Raw genomic sequence first — 18,088 nt, 5'->3', positions numbered from 1 at the left:
CAGAACAGAGAGGACCTGTCACTGAGGGATTAGATTGTATTGTGCTTTGCTGTCATTGGGATATTCTGCTGCTGGGGTTTCAGTCAAACTTTAGCTGATAGGTCGGTGCTGACCTATGCAATTGGATTTTTAGTGGGTGGTGGATTGAAAAAGAGATGACTGTCATGTCATTTCTATTGGAAATGGACATGAGCGTTACTCATACTCACCATGCACGTAACGGTGCCTCCCAGAATCATGTCCTAGTACGGGTGCAGAACTATTAGGACGCTATTAATCAGGACCGTAGCTGATGATGGGTTTGTTTGTCTTCACAGATCCATTAAGGCTCTGTGACTGAGTCAGGGCAGGGAGGATATGGCCTCTGTCTGTGGGTAATGGAGGGCCAGACTCCCAGGCTTAGACAGTAGGGGAGGGGGGGTGACAACCTGGGGGAGTCTACAGAGGGGTTTAAATCACTGTTTAAAACAGTTTGCTTTGGATGCTGATTTTATGGTGCATCTTAGTCTGAGCTGCACTTTGGCTTGCTGAAAGAAAGCTAATGCCCTTTTTTATGTAACGTTTGGATATATTCTCTTTTCTCAACCAAAGCCAATAGGAGGAAAATACAGATTAAGAATAAAATGATCTCCCTGTTTTGCAAGTCTCTGCTGCAAAATTAGCATTACATTTCAGTTTTAACTCTATCTGCACAACGAGAAGTTCTCTGTTGCTCTTGAGTGCCACGTGTTCAGATGCTTTAAGTTAAGCTATCTCTTCTGGACGTTGAGATTGTCCAATTTGAATTTTACTATCTAACCCTAAATCATTACAATTGATTTATCTGACCTCTGCTTTAATGTGGCCATAGGTGGAATTATTTGTGTGGTGATTTACACAACTAACCTGGTGTTTGTCCCAGACATCTACAGTATTTCAGACATAACGTGGTCTTACTTTGTAGAAACTATTGCCTAGGCTGTCTGGGTCTGTCAACCCTGACAGTTACCCAGGTGTCAGTGAAATAACAAAGACTTTGGCTTCTAAATCAAGCAAGCATAATACTTGGCAGTTGGCAGTTGATTGACAGCTTCATCTTTACCTGTGTCTTCTTCATTTCGTTACGGTTCTAGACGTTTTATATTTTCAGCTCTATTTCTGGCTCCGTTTTTTTCCTTTTTTATATTCCCTCACCTTCCCTTTCTGGTATTATCAATATACCAGATGTTTGTGTTGAAGACCTCATAATGGAGACAGCTAACAGCATCTTGAAATACTTTAGTTTGTGAGTGTTCAAGCCTCTCTGCACTGTCCTGATAAAGTCCCAATCTAGCTGATGGAGACTTATCTGTTTAGGCCCACAGGAGTATTGATGACACAATAAACAATGGACAATATGTGGTATATATATATATATATATATATATCCTCAGGAAAGGCAGTGTTATGTGTGGTGTCCCGTTTTAAGATGGGCTGTTGATATCCTATTAACAGCCCTGAAGCTAGTGTTCTAGAGGGAACCAGTGGTCACAGCAGCCACATGTAAGGGTTCATAAGCAGGGTTCCCGCGCTGGTCTTAAAAAGCTGTAAAGTCTAAAATCCAGCAATCCGATTTATAAGGCCTAAAAATGTCTTACATTTCAGTTATTTGGTCTAAAAAATAAGGTGTTAGGTCTTCAAAATGAGATCCTGCAAGGAAATCAGTCCGACCACATCTATTTAACGCAGAAATGAATCAAGCTGGAACCAAAAGAAAAGGCAATTTGCTTCCTTTTTTGTCTGTATGGCAGTGAAATCCCTAATTTCATCACCTCGAGGATGACAAAAAGCTATCATATGGTGCTACGGTCTAATAGGTCTAAAATTATATCCAAAAAGGTCTAAAAAGGTCTTAAATTTGATGAAGTTGAAACTTGTAGGAACCCTGAATAAGACACTCAGGCAGGGAATCTTAAGTCTCTTAAACTTTCAGCAAGTGACATGAGAGCCATGATCGAGAGCCATGAGCCATGACAGAGAAATCTCCTGGAATACACAGAGGAGGATAGGTATGGAAAATATGATTTCATTGGCTGTTGTCTCACAGTGAGAGAGAGAGAGAGAGAGAGAGAGAGAGAGAGAGAGAGAGAGAGAGAGAGAGAGAGAGAGAGAGAGAGAGAGAGAGAGAGAGAGAGACAAAGATGGATATTATGAGGATGAGGATTTGTTGAGCATTTTGAGCACATGACTTTGAGGCTATCTTTGGTCAAAATCATGATAAATGGGTCTATAGACTTTCAGACAGACAGACAGTCAGGCAAGGCAGACAGACAGACAGAGGTCTGTAGACATTCAGACAGACAGACAGACAGAGGTCCGTAGACGTACAGACAGACAGACAGAGGTCTGTAGACGTTCAGACAGACAGACAGACAGACAGGCAGGCAGGCAGACAGACAGACAGACAGACAGGGCGTAGGTGAAGGCGTAATTGTGTGTTGAATATCCTTGATGATTCACCAGTACTCCAGTGCATTAGTGACATCACTAGTTTGGCATCGTACCCACTAGATTTGTTCAGGTCTGCCTAATTGCATTTTTATACTCAGACTCAGAGAATCAGTCACTAAGCAACGTTGTGGTAGTGTGTCCAAAACACACAACAAGCACACTTCTGTTTTGTGACTGAATGTAATGAGTTGCGTTTTGGGGTGTGTTTGTGTGCGTGTAGAGTTAAGGGTTGGTTTGTGTATATTGGTGTGTGCGTGGCGTACGTGTGTGTCTGTGTGTGTGTGTGTGTGTGTGTGTGTGTGTGTGTGTGTGTGTGTGTGTGTGTGTGTGTGTGTGTGCGTGCTCCATACGTATGTGGGTTATAAAAAAAAACAATGGTTCCAGATTTGCTGATACAAGTTGGCAAGCGAGGAATGGAAATTGTGCCCTTTGTTTAGGGCTGTCTCTCATTTCCCACCAGTTCTCTCCCTCCCTCCATACCTGCCCAGGGTTCCCGCGCTGGTCTTAAAAAGCCTTAAAGTCTAAAATCCAGCAATCCGATTTATAAAGCCTAAAAGGGTCTCAAGTTTCCGTTATTAGGTTAAAAAAATGTTAGGTACTAGGTCTAAAAAATTAGATTAGCTTGTCCTGCAAGGAAATCAGTCCGACCACATCTATTTACGTGGAAATGAATCAAGCTGGAACCAAAACAATTTCAATTCGCTGCCCCTGGGAGAAATTATTGGCGAACGAAGCTACGGCAGGATGACAAAAAGCTATCATAATGGTGTCGCAAATAGGTCTAAAATTCCATTCAAAGAGGTCTAAAAAAGGTCTAAAAAGGGCTTAAATTGTACTTATTGAAACTTGTAGGAACCCTGCCTGCCCTCTCTTAAGGCCTCCTCCATGTCAGACCCACACTCCAGTCCAGCAGGCTGGTATCTGGTAACAGCTGGACTGCCATCCACAGCTTAACACTAGAACAGCCGTGAAAAAAAAGGTGTTATATCCTTGCACTCGATCAAATTCCAGGACCCTCCTTTCATGACTTTTCCTAGATATGTGCGTTCTACCACCCAGTATCCTTACATTTTCAAAATCACCTCAGGATAAGCTAGTATAAAGATATTAAGCAGTTTTTCTGTGTAGGAAGGAAGCAGGCTAATTTACAAGCGGCCAACTAGTGGTCGTTGTGTGTAAATAGCAGATTTAAATTCTAAAGAGGGCGGCCGAGGCGGCTCTTTTAGTAGGTAAAAAAGCACGGCTGTTCTAGTGATAGACAGAGCTTAACTGTCACTTATATTCAACTGTCACTTTCAAATTTGAAATAAGATTTGGCAGTTGGTGATGTGGTGTTCTAGTGTTAAACCACACAGTCAGTCAGGCACCTCAAGGCTGTTCTAGTGTTAAGACCCTGGTGTTCCTGCTCGGCTGGCATCTGAGAACACCTCCTGCCCCCTGGAGGGTAGACCCCAATGAGCGGGCCGGCACCTTGCATGGTTGTAGGGTTCCTACAAGTTTCAACAAGTCGAATTTAAGACCTTTTTAGACCTTTTTTAGACCTGTTTGAATATAATTTTAGACCTATTCGCATCACCATATCATAGCTTTTTGTCATCCTCGAGGTGATGAAATTAGGGATTTCACTGCCATACAGACACAAAAGGAAGCGAATTGGAATTTTTGGGGGTTCCAGCTTGATTCATTTCCGCGTAAATAGATGTGGTCGGACTGATTTTCTTGCAGGATCTCATTTTTAAGACCTAGCACCTCATTTTAAGTCTGAATAACTGACATTTGGGGCCTTTTTAGGCCTTGTAAATTGAATTTCTGGATTTTAGACTTTGAGACTTTTTAAGACCAGCGCGGGAACCCTGTATAAGTGCAGTCCATTTACCATTTACCATTCCTCACACAACCCCGAGCACCAATTTTGCCCCATTCTCCACCAGCCTCTATTCTATTCTATTCTCTATTCTTCTCTCTCTTTTCCCTCTCCTCTGATACCCAGCTTGGCCAGAATCATTCCTTTCTGAATTCCCTGAGACTTATGAGACGGTAGGGGAAAGCCAAAGGTCATTATGACTGTGAAGAGAAAGATTGTCATGGCAGAGAAACCCCAGTTCTGGAGATAGAGAGGAGAGTAGGGCTGGGCAAACGATAAACATTTCTTTTTCGATAATCGCAAGAATTAACGATCAATTATCGATTAATTGATAAGCTTTTTTTTCCATTAAAAAAAGAAATAACAAGCATGTTTTCCTTGGGGAAAACACTTTATTTGTGTTGCTATTGCACACATTCATTCATTCACATTCAAACTAGACACTACAGTCAGATAACAATCCTCTTAAATTTAGGCAGTGAGTAGCCTAAATTGTTTAACTTAAAAACACATTTTACGTTATAAATAAAAATATAGAAAATAAGTAACTCACCATAGGAGCAGTAAAAAAAAAACAGTTACTCACAAATAGGAGGATGACTGAAAACGTTAGTGTCCTTAAAAAAAAAAAAAAAAAGTTTTTAATGATTATCGAGCAAAATATTTTGTGATCGACCAAGATCCTTATCGATCAATTATCGATCGTCGACCATTGATGCCCACCCCTAGAGGAGAGCTCAAATTCGGTTGTTAAGTCTGACGTCAAACGTGACGTTTAGCAATTTCTGGGTCCAAACCAGAAATTCCCCGCACCAGAGTACCAGTGTACTACAGCGGTAGAATGACTGTTCAACCCCCCAAAAATCCCCAAGTAGAAAGTTGTACATGTTGTGGCTGAGGGTGGGGTGGGGGTGGCATTGAGGGCAACTCTAGTGCTTGTTTTGAGCCAATGAAATTGTCAGAAAAGACAGACAAGTAGCCTATGCTAACCCCTGCGTATTCCAATCATATCTCAAGAGTGTGAGACTGATATTGTATTGAAACTTACCAATAGGCTTATGTGGAATTGAGTTTCATTCTTACTGCTATATCAGGGTTCCCGCGCTGGTCTTAAAAAGCTGTAAAGGCTAAAATCCAGCAATCCAATTTCCAAGGCCTAAAAAGGACTCAAAGTTCTGTTATTCGGTCTAAAAATTAGGTGCTAGGTCTTAAAAATTAGATCCTGCAAGGAAATCAGTCCGACCACATCTTTTTACGCGGAAATGAATCAAGCTGAAACCCCCAAAAAAGCCAATTCGCTTCCTTTTTTGTCTGTATGGCAGTGAAATCCCTAATTTCATCACCTTGAGGATGACAAAAAGCTATCATATGGTGTCGTGAATAGGTCTAAAATTCGATTCAAAGAGGTCTAAAAAAAGGTCTAAAAAGGTCTTAAATTTGACTTGTTGAAACTTGTAGGAACCCTGTGTATTGACTCGTGGTGTTTCTGCTCTGCAGTGGTTGATTGGGGACAGGGAAACCCACTGTGGGATCATCTGCTCTCGGACGCAGGGCAAGCCCGTATGTGGCTCTGATGGGCGGAGCTACGATACCGGCTGTGACCTGCAGAGGGCGCGCTGCAAGGAGCGCTCTCTTACGTTAGCACACCGGGGCCGGTGCAGAGGTGAGACAGAACCCTTTTCACACACACGCACACACACACACACACACACGCACACACACTCACACTCACACACGCACACACACTCACACTCACACACGCACCCACTCACACACGCACACACACACACACACACACACACACACACACACACACTCACACTCACATTCACACACACAGACACAGACTCACACACACACACACACACACACGCACACACACACACACACGCACACACACTCACACTCACACACGCACCCACTCACACACGCACACACACACTCACACACGCACACACACTCACACTCACACACGCACCCACTCACACACACACACGCACACACACACACACACACACACACACACACACACACACACACTCACACTCACATTCACACACACAGACTCACACACACACACACACTCACACACGCACCCACTCACACACACACAAACGCACACACACACACACACACACACACACACACACGCACACACACACACACACGCACAGTCTGTGTCACACCACCTTAGGATGTGTGTGAGTCGAGGCCTCCAGCTCAGTGAGCAGGGCTGTTTGTGGATATATGGGGCGGCTGTGGCGCAGGAGGTAGAGTCGCTGTCTAATGATCACATGGTTGGCAGATCAGCGGTTCGAGTCCCGGCTGGCCACATGTCGAAGTATCCACCATACCCCAAATTGCTCCCAGTGAGCGGGCCGGCTCCTTGCATGGCAGCTTGCCGCCATTGGTGTTTGAATGAGTGTGTGAATGGGTGAATGAGAGGCCGTGGTAAAGCGCTTTGGAGCAGCTTTGGAGCAGCAAAAAAGGTGCTATAAGTGCAGTCCATTTACCATTTACCTTTCAGGTAAAAACTGGGTGAGGATCGATCAGCCGCCAGTAGTTCCTGCGCCGACGTCAGCCTCCGAGGGGAAGGACCTGGAGCTGAAAGGTATGTCCTCCTGGCGTCCCAACCCCCCCCCCCCCACACACACACACACGAAAACCTCCCCAATGAACCAATATTCTGAGGGCCGGAGGGGCCCAGGACTGGTGCTGCCGAGCCAGAAGGTGTCTTTCATTTTCCGCCCCTCGGTAGGCGTGTAAGTCTTTACAGACCAGGACCGCACACTCCCAGAGTCTTTGGATGCCAGCCACTCCACCAAAGGGAAGATTGATAGGCCTAGAGTCAAGGTTGGGAGCTTGGTGTTTTTTGTTTTTCCTCCTCTTTCCTTTGTGGTAAAATATCTGAACGCATTCCAGTTTTAGAATGAAAATATTTTGATGCTGATAAGCCGTTTTTTTTATAGATTTTGCATCGCTGCTCCCAGGAGTCACGGGAGAGACACAGGAGAGATACAGGGGGGACACAGGAGAGACACAGGAGAGACACAGGAGACACACAGGAGAGACACACAGGAGACACAGGAGAGGGAGGAGAGAGAAAGAGGGGGGGGAAGAGAGACAGTAGAGAGAGAGAGAGAGAGAGACACAGGAGAGACACAGGAGAGACACATGAGAGACACAGGAGACACACAGGAGAGACACAGGAGAGACACATGAGAGACACAGGAGACACACAGGAGAGACACAGGAGAGACACAGGAGACACACAGGAGAGACACAGGAGAGACACAGGAGACACAGGAGACACACAGGAAAGACACAGGAGACACACAGGAGAGACACAGGAGAGACACAGGAGAGACACAGGAGAGACACAGGAGACACACAGGAGAGACACAGGAGAGACACAGGAGACACAGGAGACACACAGGAAAGACACAGGAGACACACAGGAGAGACACAGGAGAGACACAGGAGAGACACAGGAGACACACAGGAGAGACACAGGAGAGACACACACACACACACACACACACCTCACATCAGGGCATCTTCATAGCACACAATTTCACAGTAGATGCTTTGTTATTACTGTATTATAAAGTAGTAGTAGTAGTAGTAGTAGTAGTAGTAGTAGTAGTAGTAGTAGTAGTAGTAGTAGTAGTAGCAATAGTAGTAGTAGTAGTAGTAGTAGTAGTAGTAGTAGTAGTAGTAGTAGTAGTAGTAGTAGTAGTAGTAGTAGTAGTAGTAGTAGTAGTAGTAATAGTAGTAGTTGGTGTTGTTTTTGTTGTTTTTGTTGTTGTTGTTGTTGTTGTTGTTGTCAAAACTATAACCCTAACCACTGTCTGGACCCAGTCTGTGGATCTTGCATGGTGACGTCAGTGCTCCGTGTCTGTCTGTCCACCCAGCCTCTGGCCTGGCTGGAGCTCAGGGCTGCATGACTCTGCCACTGTTACTGTCTACTAAGAAATGACCCCCAGTTCACATCCCCACCTCTCCCTACATGTGGCTCCCTGTCATCCCATCCATCACCAGGCTCAGGGGGTCAGTCAGCACAGCAGGTGTTTAACGTTCCTCCATTACGGACAAGCATCTGCTCTGAAGTGTGAAGATGTTGGGCCCTTCGGACGAACAACAGTTGAATGATCTGTGTTTACTGAGGGGTCTGGGGTGGCAGGTTGTAGTAGGAAGTTGTTCAATGTCTTACTCTTGGGATCTTTTTAGTTTTTTGGGGGGGGAGTTTGTTGAGTTGTTCAGGATACAAAACTGTGTAGAAGCTAATGAGACTGTTTAGGATATTAAGGTGAGTTTCTATCTTCCTGCACAGTACAAGTCATATGTTTCACATGTGTGTAGGTGCCTAGAGAGTGTGTGTTATGTGTTATGATCACAGGCTTGCTGTGGGCCTATGTGTTGAGTGTGTTGTCAGGGTTCCCGCGCTGGTCTTAAAAAGCGTTTAAGTCTAAAATCCAGCATTTATAAGGCCTAAAAATGTTGTACATTCCAGTTATTCGGTCTAAAAACTAGGTGCTAGGTCTTCAAAAGAGATCCTGCAAGGAAATCAGTCCGACCACATCTATTTACACGGAAATTAATCAAGCTGGAACCCCCCCAAAAATGCCGATTCGCTTCCTTTTTTGTCTGTATGGCAGTAAATCCCTAATTTCATCACCTCGAGGATGACAAAAAGCTATCATATGGTGTCGCGAATAGGTCTAAAATCCTATTCTTCAAAGAGGTCTAAAAAAGGTCTTAAATATTCTTCAAAGAGGTCTAAAAAAAGTCTTAAAAAGAGCCTGTGGTTGTGTTGGCAGACGCGGGCCAGTCGAAGTGTCGGGTGGAGAGGAGCCAGGCGCTGGAGCAGGCCAAGAGGCCGCAGGAGTCCATCTTCATCCCAGAATGCAATGAGGACGGAACCTTCGCCCAGGTCTGTCGGAACACGGAACATCTTCATCAGCTTTTTGTTGTCTCATCTCCCAATGAATCTAATAATCTCTCTCATAAACTCCTTTTTTTCCCCCTGTATTGAACTCTCTCCATTTTCCCCACTAAGAACAATCCGGACTAAGAACAATCTCACTTCATGCATACATACATACAAGCATACCTGTACTTTAGCCACTTTACTGTATTATACTGAGCCAATTACCACTATTGCACTATTGTCATTGTTCATATTGTATTCCACCCCTGTACATTGTACCGCACATTTCAAATATTTTATCTAGTATTTTTGTATATCTAGTTATTTTTTTATCTTGTCGTATCATATTGTTACTTATTGTTTTTGTTTGCTATGCACCGTGGATGAGAGGGAAACGCAATTTCAGCCCTCTGTATGTCTGTACATATATTGGATTGACAATAAAGCTGACCTTTGACCTCTCCCTGTCTCCGCTGCTTCCACAGGTGCAGTGTCACACTCTGACCGGCTACTGCTGGTGCGTGACCACCGACGGCAAGCCCGTGAGCGGCTCCTCAGTGCACAACAGGACCCCTGTCTGTTCAGGTACTGTGAGCAGGGTTCCCGCGCTGGTCTTAAAAAGCCTTAAAGTCTAAAATCCAGCAATCCAATTTATAAGGCCTAAAAAGGTCCCAAATTCAAGTTATTCGGTCTAAGAACGAGGTGCTAGGTCTTAAAAACGAGATCCTGCAAGGAAATCAGTCCGACCACATCTACTGTATTTACGCAGAAATTAATCAAGCTGGAACCCCCAAAAATGCCAATTCGCTTCCTTTTTTGTCTGTATGGCAGTGAAATCCCTAATTTCATCACCTCGAGGATGACGAAAAGCTATCATAATAAGGTGTCACGACAAAATAGGTCAACAATTCTATTCAAAGAGGTCTAAAAAAGGTCAAATTAAATTTGACTTGTTGAAAGTTGTAGCAACCCTGTGTGAGAGAGGGGTGGACATGCTGTGGTGGGCAGGGTCAGGCTCTGAGCAACTATGGTTTGTGGGTTAAGACGACTGGTTAAGAAGGTCTGAAGCCCAGTGTATGAAGTGCTACTCACTGTAGGCCCGTCTGTACTGTATATGTCCCACAATACGCCAGGTGTGAGGTTATGAGAGAGGGATAATGAACACTCTTCGGGGCGTCCCCCCTCTCTCTCACTCCAAAGATCACTTTCTGTCTCTCACCTAAGTGCTTTCAGAGGAAGGTGGGGGGAGCAAAGAGGGCTACACACACACACACACAGACACACACATATGCACACATGCTAGCACACACACACGCACACACAGACACACACGCACACGCACACACACACACACACACATATGCGCACATGCACACGGCACACGCACACGCACACACACACACACACACACACACACACACACACACACACACACACACACACACAGACACACACATATGCACACATGCTAGCACACACACACACACACACACACACAGACACACACATATGCACACATGCTAGCACATGCACACGCACACGCACACACACACACACACACACACACACACACACACACACACACACAGACATACACATATGCACACATGCTAGCACACGCACACGCACATTTACACACACGTACACACACACACACACACACACACACACACACACACACACACAGAAACTGGATGGGAACACTTTATGATAATGACCATCATTTTCCCACTGAAGATAATACACTGAGCCTTTGCCAGATTTGGATTGCAGAGGCAATGGAGCATATGGTCCAAATTTATGAGGAGAAAATGGTCACATGGCATCCTCTGGCTGCTGACCAGAACCTCTCTCTCTCTCTCTCTCTCTCTCTCTCTCTCTCTCTCTCTCTCTCTCTCTCTCTCTCTCTCTCTCTCTCGCTCTCTCTCTCGCTCTCTCTCTTTGGGTTGATTCACCAATCACCTGTGTGGCCTCCTTCAACTTCTGCTTCATATTTTATGCAACATATCTTTCCTCTCACATTCCTGCAATCAACATCATCATCAACATCAAAAAAGCAGCCTGACAATTGAACACAGGAGTATGTCCATGTTCAAAGCCAAGAAGAAGTTGTGATTCTTTTATATTTTCGGAATGTATACAATGTACAATACGATACAACTTCTAAGATCCTACGATCTCTACCTGTTTTCCTTGTCCTGCATAAGGTCCGATATTTTCATTATTGTTTCTTGCAAAGGTCTCTCTTTTTCTCTCTCTCTCTCTCTCTCTCCCCCTCTCCCTCCCCCCCCCCCCTCTCTGTATATGTGTCTGATTTCCCTCAGACACATATACCAGAGGCTGTCCTAGTCTGCTGTACCATCTCATAATTAGCGCTAAAGGTCAGCTAGCTAGTCCACCATCACTGCTGAGCTGAAACATAACCACACCGACTGCATAGAAGTGACTCTCCCTTCCTCCTCCTCCTCCTCCTCTCAACTCCCACCATCTCTCCAGTGCCTCCTCTACTCACTCATGATCAAATGCCCCCCCCCCCCCTGTCTTGGCTATAACACAAATCAATCATCTTGCGTACATTTGCAGGAAACTTCCGTGAATTTATGGGATCTCATGCTGGGACAAGTGGATTGTCAGGTAGTAAATTTCATTCCAATCGCCTTCGTTTACAAATTCTCTCTCCTCTCCCTCCCCTATTCTAATTGGTCTGAGTGTCTATTTGGATTAATTCCCCTCAGAACCCCCCGTGCATGCACCCGTCTTGTCTATGCTGCATGCACATGAAGCCAGAATGATACTCAGTGTGACATGTAGGAACAAACTGGAGGGTCCAGCGTCCTCCCCTCCTGCCTCACGCTGAACCACGGGACCCCCGGCAGCGGGGGCTACAGGACTCTCAGTTCTGCTCATTGATGTTGTTACTCAATGTGACTTATGTTTGGGGCAGAGCTGTATACTACCAGTAACAGTAATGGCAACCAGATGAGTAGCACTGTGTTGGACCATCGGCTCACTGCAGTTTGAAAAACCAACATCCTTTATTAGAGGGATTGCCTTTAGTTAGCTGATGTGTGGTTTTATTATTGATAGTAGAAATGTTGTTGTTCTGTGTGAATCTACTAGTCTCATTAATGTTTGTTTGGGGATATACATACAAGACATGTTTGGTCCAATCATATGAGTTTGAGATAAGTGAGAGAACTTGTATGCATTTGTGACAGCAGCTGGTGAAAGGGGGAAGTCAGCAACTGTTCAGACTTTTTTTTCAGGCAGTCCCACTCGTATTTTTCATTTTATTGGACAGCTATAGTGAGGACAGACAGGAAAGTAAGGAGAAAGGGTATGTCAGCAGGGTATATAACCATGCCGACATGGGCATATGTCTGCACTGTAGACCTCGGTGCTAGACCACTGGTCCACCCCAGGCCACACTGTTCAGATTTTCATTCTGAAAAATATAAATCAATTTCAACATTGTTGACAAGCAATGACACACTCGCTAGTCAAGCCCAAGTATTGCAATGTAATGGATTCTGGCTTTTGCTAACAATGTAAAGGTAGTGTTATAGATAACTCGGTAGTAGTAATGGGGATTACTCACTGAATCCATTACATTGCAATATTTTGACTTCACTAGCGAGTGTGTGCCATTGGTTTTCAACAACATTTACATTTATTTAAATTTTTCTGAATAATTTTGTTTGGTTGCCGACTTTGTTCCCCCTTTCACAAGCTGACGTCACATTTGTTAAAATATCTCATCAGTTTGTTATTGGGAGTTGTATTCGGTTGTTAAGTCGTGACGTGTTTCCGGGTCCAAAGTTGGCTGAGGCGCTCTCTTCGAAATGCCTCAGTAATAATAATAATTCATTATATTTGTATAGCGCTTTTCCGAGGCTCAAAGACACTGACAAATATGGGAAAAACGGTGTCCCTTGTTGTATGAATAGATCCCAGTCTAAAAAACGATTGAACTGTCATTCTACCGCTGTAGTACACTGGTACTCTGGTGCGGGTAATTTCTGGTTTGGACCCGGAAATTGCTAAACGTCACGATTGACGTCAGACTTAACAACCGAATAGTATCTGCATATGGCTCTGGGCTGGAAGGTGTTATGTTTGAATCTTGTCTGAGTTGAACTAACCCCTGTCTCCGTCCCTCCCCTGCAGTGTTGTAGATGTTGCATAAACGCTGTGCTCTCTCTTTAAAGGTTCAGTCACTGATAAACCGCCCGGCCCTCCTAGCTCTGGGAGAAAAGGTGAGTTGAGATCTGCTGGCGTGTGTGGCGTGTGTGTGACTGGCAGAGTGAAACATCTATCTCTTTTGACCTGCCAGACTGCTCTCTCTCTGTGCAAAGTCCATATTTGTGTAGAGCAATCAACTTTCTCCTCCTCTCTCCTGATTTCTTTGTACTTTTAGTTTCAACCAAGGCGAAGCTTTGTCATTCTGCTAATAGTATTCTCACTGGTATAATTCCATTATATGATAGCTATATTGTGTCCGGTTTTAGTATGCTGCCTGACACAAGCCACTGACTATAACCTTCCAGCAGAGCTTTACTGAATTTGTAATACCTGAGAGATTTTCTAGAATAGGTGCCAGGCTTTCTGGGACCATAAACAATGGAAAGTTATTAGCTAGTTGATGTTTATAAGTTTTTAAGTGTTAAGAACAATTGTATAGCTGCCAGCCCTCTCCACCAAATATGCACTGTTTGAATAAGAGATGCCTTACCTCTGTCTGCTCACATCAAAGGCTTGGAGGCAAACGCCTGGCCCCAGGACCTCACTACAGACATACGGCCTCTCCCTGCCCCAGCCCCAGCCCCAGCCCCAGCCCCAGCCCCAGCCCCAGCCCCAGCCCCAGCCCCTGTCCCTGAGATCTCCTCAGACCTGACATACTGTATATACATTCTCTACAACTAGAGAAGAAGGGGAGCTTCTCAGACTGTTGGAAAGCCCTTAGAACGATAAGGTTCTATCTCAGTTTAGAATGATAAGGTTCTATCTCCGTCTAGGGTAGTTCAGAGATATTGAGCGTCAAAGTTTTTACATTCCATTATGTTCTGTGAGATGGAACCTTCATCTGAAAAATTTCAACATTTAAGAAATAACACCACACAGGCATTAATAAACACTTAATGGATCAGATTATGTAAAAAACTACATTTTGACCAAAAATGGAGATAGAACTTTATAATTCTAACGTCACCATTTGCTAGCCCCAGGGGTAGTGTTTACAGTATACAAGTATACAAGAGTGTGAGTGTGGGTAGTGGGTAACAGAACTGGAGGGGAGGGGAGGGGAAGGGATTGTGTTACACTTGGACTTGGGGTGCCCCCCAGTCTCTCTCACATAGTAGCAGTGACACCTCTGTGTTTGAGTCTCTTGTTAAATAGATGTGTGTGTGTGTGTGTCACTTTGACGTGGGTACAGAGTGACACTGCCCCCGCTCTGTCCAGACCTCCACTCTACTACCCAGCAGGCCGTGCTTTAGTCATGCTCAGTAAAGGTTCCCCGTCCTTATCTCACAGATGGCCTTCAGGTGACAAAATAAATGTCATTACATGAGGCAAGACTGTAGTTGATTTAGATACTGTATACAGTATATACAGGGTTCCCACGGGTCCTTGAAATCCTTGAAAGTTTGTGAATTGGAGAGAAAAAAAAATCAAGGTCTTAAACGTTTTTGAAAGTAGACATGGGTCATTGTAGACATGGGTGCATTGTAGACAATTCCCCTCTCTCTCTCTCTAAAAAAATAAATAATATATATTAAAAAATGTTTTACTTAGCTCGTCAACTAGTTCTGTCTCAAACTATGCCGTGTTGGGTCCGTCAATTTGAGGGAATTGAGTCTTGAAAGGTGCTTGAAAGGTGCTTGAATTTATTTGATGTTTCAGAAGGTGTGGGAACCCTGTGTATACTCTTTTAGCCTCCTGTCTTCAGCCAGCTCTGTTTCAACTTCTATAACCACAGTTACTTTAGTTTAACCTATGATGCCACGCCACCACCTCATCCCTGTGCCACCTGACGTACGGTGCTAGTAAGGCCCCTCCCCTCAGCAGGGCCTGCGTGGTTTGCGTGTGGTTGACGGTGTCCCATGGGAGACAGGACAGGGTGTAACGCCCCCCACACTTGGTAAGTATCGTAGGTCTGCTGCTGCTTGTTCACTCAACCAGGGCTGGGACTGAGAGTCCTCAAATCCACTCAAATCAACTCCGCTCCAAATCTACTCATCTAACAGTCAGTATTACAGCCAGGAAAGCCCCCGAGGTCAGTGTGGATATTAACCATTAACATCATGTTTTTTGTAGTACAGTAATATGTGATCATATTCCATTCCCTTTGATTTAATAATTTGTAAAGATCATTAGATCATTAGATTTCCTGTGTGTGTGTGTGTGTGTGTGTGTGTGTGTGTGTGTGTGTGTGTGTGTGCGTGCGTGCGTGCGTGCGTGTGTGTGTGTGTGTGTGCGTGCGTGCATGTGCGTGTGTGTCACCCATTCTGTATGATCCCCAAGTGACACTATTGCACTCCATACTTGCGCACACATTAATGCACAATACACACAATACGCAGGGTAAGAATTGGAGCTTTTCTGTTCCCTGTGCACTGTGTGTTATGGTTCCCGTGGTGGGTGGGCCTCTCTCTGCCCCCCTTTGGTGTTGTGGAGGTATTCTCCACCTACAACGGCCTTATGCGGGCTGCACAGTGTACGGGTGCACGGGGAGAGGTGATAGGGGTGTCTATATGAGTGTGTGTGTGCGTCTGTGTGTGTATGTGTGTGTGAACGTGTGCACGCTTGTGCGTGTGTGTGTATATCAGAAAATGACAGTGAGAATGGATGGATGTGGAAGTTAGTGGGAGATCTCCTCCTCTATCTATCTATCTATCTATCTATCTATCTCTATCTACCACTCTATCTATCTATCTCTCTATCTGTCTCTCTATCTATCTCTCTCTCTATCTATCTATCCTTTCTTTTCTGTGCTCTTGGCCGGGCCATGTGCAAATCCCAACCATTCAACAGTTCTGGAGAGTAGATTGTATTAACCTCAATAATGGTAGTCTCTTTCCGTTTCTTTCTCACTCTGAACCCAGATGATGGCTCCAAGCCCACGCCCACCATGGAGACTCACGTCCTCCCAGATGGGGATGGTAAGTCTCTCTTTCTCTTTCGTACAGTAGACGTTGCCATTTAGGCCAAAGTTATGTGTATTTTGGGCGCTACATTCTATTTTCTTAACTCCTCCTAAAACGATTTTCCAAGGGCCGTGACGTAGGGGTATTTCGAGCTCCAGAGTGTCATGCGCCGAGTGTGTTTGTAAAGTTAGCGTCCAGAGTCAAATATAACCCTCCCAACCCCTTTCACCGTTTTTTTTTGTGACTGAGTCAAACATCCTTTCGACACATTTTTATTGAGAATTGCTCCGAGCTATATATCTGGCGCTACTTCCCCCTAATAGCTCCCAGAATGACTAACGTCATAACTCGGTGCATCTGTTCTTTACTTTCAAGAAAAGTCAGGAAGCAAAACTGGCCGGCGTGGGCCTTTAAGTCTCAAACCTTCCCCCCACTGTTCATCTATCATTTGAAACCATGTATGTGCGTACTGCGTACATCAAGTACATGTTTGGTCCAATCATATGTCAGTGTCTGTGGTTTAGTCCAATCATATGTCAGTGTCTGTGGTTTGGTCCAATCATATGTCAGTGTCTGTGGTTTAGTCCAATCATATGTCAGTGTCTGTGGTTTGGTCCAATCATATGTCAGTGTCTGTGGTTTGGTGGTCCAATCACATGTCAGTGTCTGTGGTTTGGTCCAATCATATGTCAGTGTCTGTGGTTTGTTCCAATCATATGTCAGTGTCTGTGGTTTGGTCCAATCATCTGTTAGTGTCTGTTGGTTGGTCCAATCATATGTCAGTGTCTGTGGTTTGGTCCAATCATATGTCAGTGTCTGTGGTTTGGTCCAATCATGTCAGTGTCTGTGGTTTGGTCCAAACATATGTCAGTGTCTGTGGTTTGGTCCAATCATATGTCAGTGTCTGTGGTTTGGTCCAATCATATGTCAGTGTCTGTGGTTTGGTCCAGTCATATGTCAGTGTCTGTCGGTTGGTCCAATCATATGTCAGTGTCTGCTGCTGATGCATTCTGGTCCATTGCAGAGATCACTGCCCCGACCCTGTGGATCAAGCAGCTGGTCTACAACAACAAGCAGAACAGCTCCAGCACCCGGAGACCAGGTGATACAGGCCAACATGCCGCAAGTCAAAAGTCAAAAGTCAAAAGTCAAAGTCAGCTTTATTGTCAATCCAATACATGTACATACAGACATACAGAGGGATGAAATTGCGTTTCCCTCTCATCCACGGTGCATAGCAAACAAAAACAATAAATAACAATATGATACGACAAGATAAAAAAATAACTATATATACAAATAATACTAGATAAAAGATTTGAAATGTGCAGTACATTGATGTACAGGGGTGTGATACAATATGAACAATGACAATAGTGCAATAGTGGTAATTGGCTCAGTATAATAGAGTCAAGTGGCAGGTATGCTTGTATGTATGTATGTATGCTTGTATGTATGTATGTATGTATGTATGTATGTATGTATGTATGTATGTATGTATGTATGCTTGTATGTATGTATGTATGAAGTGAGATTGTTCTTAGTCCGGAGTCAGTGGGGGCAGAATAGGGGGGGGGGGGGGGGGGCAGAGTAGGGGGGGGGCAGAGTAGGGGGGGGGCAGAGTAGGGGGGGGGGGCAGAGTAGGGGGGGGGGGGCAGAGTAGGGGGGGGGGGCAGAGTA

The 18,088-nt window shown here is 44.7% G+C and overlaps 1 protein-coding gene across 1 annotated transcript in view; it reads left to right on the top strand.

Annotated features, from left to right (window-relative positions):
* smoc1 (SPARC related modular calcium binding 1) overlaps window positions 1-18,088 on the top strand; it is a gene marked incomplete at both ends in the record, with an annotated part of 49,261 nt that overhangs the window by 8,148 nt on the left and 23,025 nt on the right. Inside the window, 8 exons of the mRNA XM_080543121.1 lie at window positions 5,831-5,996; window positions 6,861-6,944; window positions 9,154-9,266; window positions 9,749-9,848; window positions 11,847-11,900; window positions 13,472-13,519; window positions 16,334-16,423; window positions 17,433-17,510. Coding sequence (XP_080399247.1) covers window positions 5,831-5,996; window positions 6,861-6,944; window positions 9,154-9,266; window positions 9,749-9,848; window positions 11,847-11,900; window positions 13,472-13,519; window positions 16,334-16,423; window positions 17,433-17,510 — 733 coding nt within the window. The remainder of the gene's footprint in view (window positions 1-5,830; window positions 5,997-6,860; window positions 6,945-9,153; window positions 9,267-9,748; window positions 9,849-11,846; window positions 11,901-13,471; window positions 13,520-16,333; window positions 16,424-17,432; window positions 17,511-18,088) is intronic.

This window comes from Nansenia antarctica, assembly GCF_963989245.1.
Source record: "Nansenia antarctica genome assembly, chromosome: 1".
NCBI classification, from domain to species: Eukaryota; Metazoa; Chordata; class Actinopteri; order Argentiniformes; family Microstomatidae; genus Nansenia; species Nansenia antarctica.
This window is presented reverse-complemented; position numbering and strand designations above follow the sequence as displayed.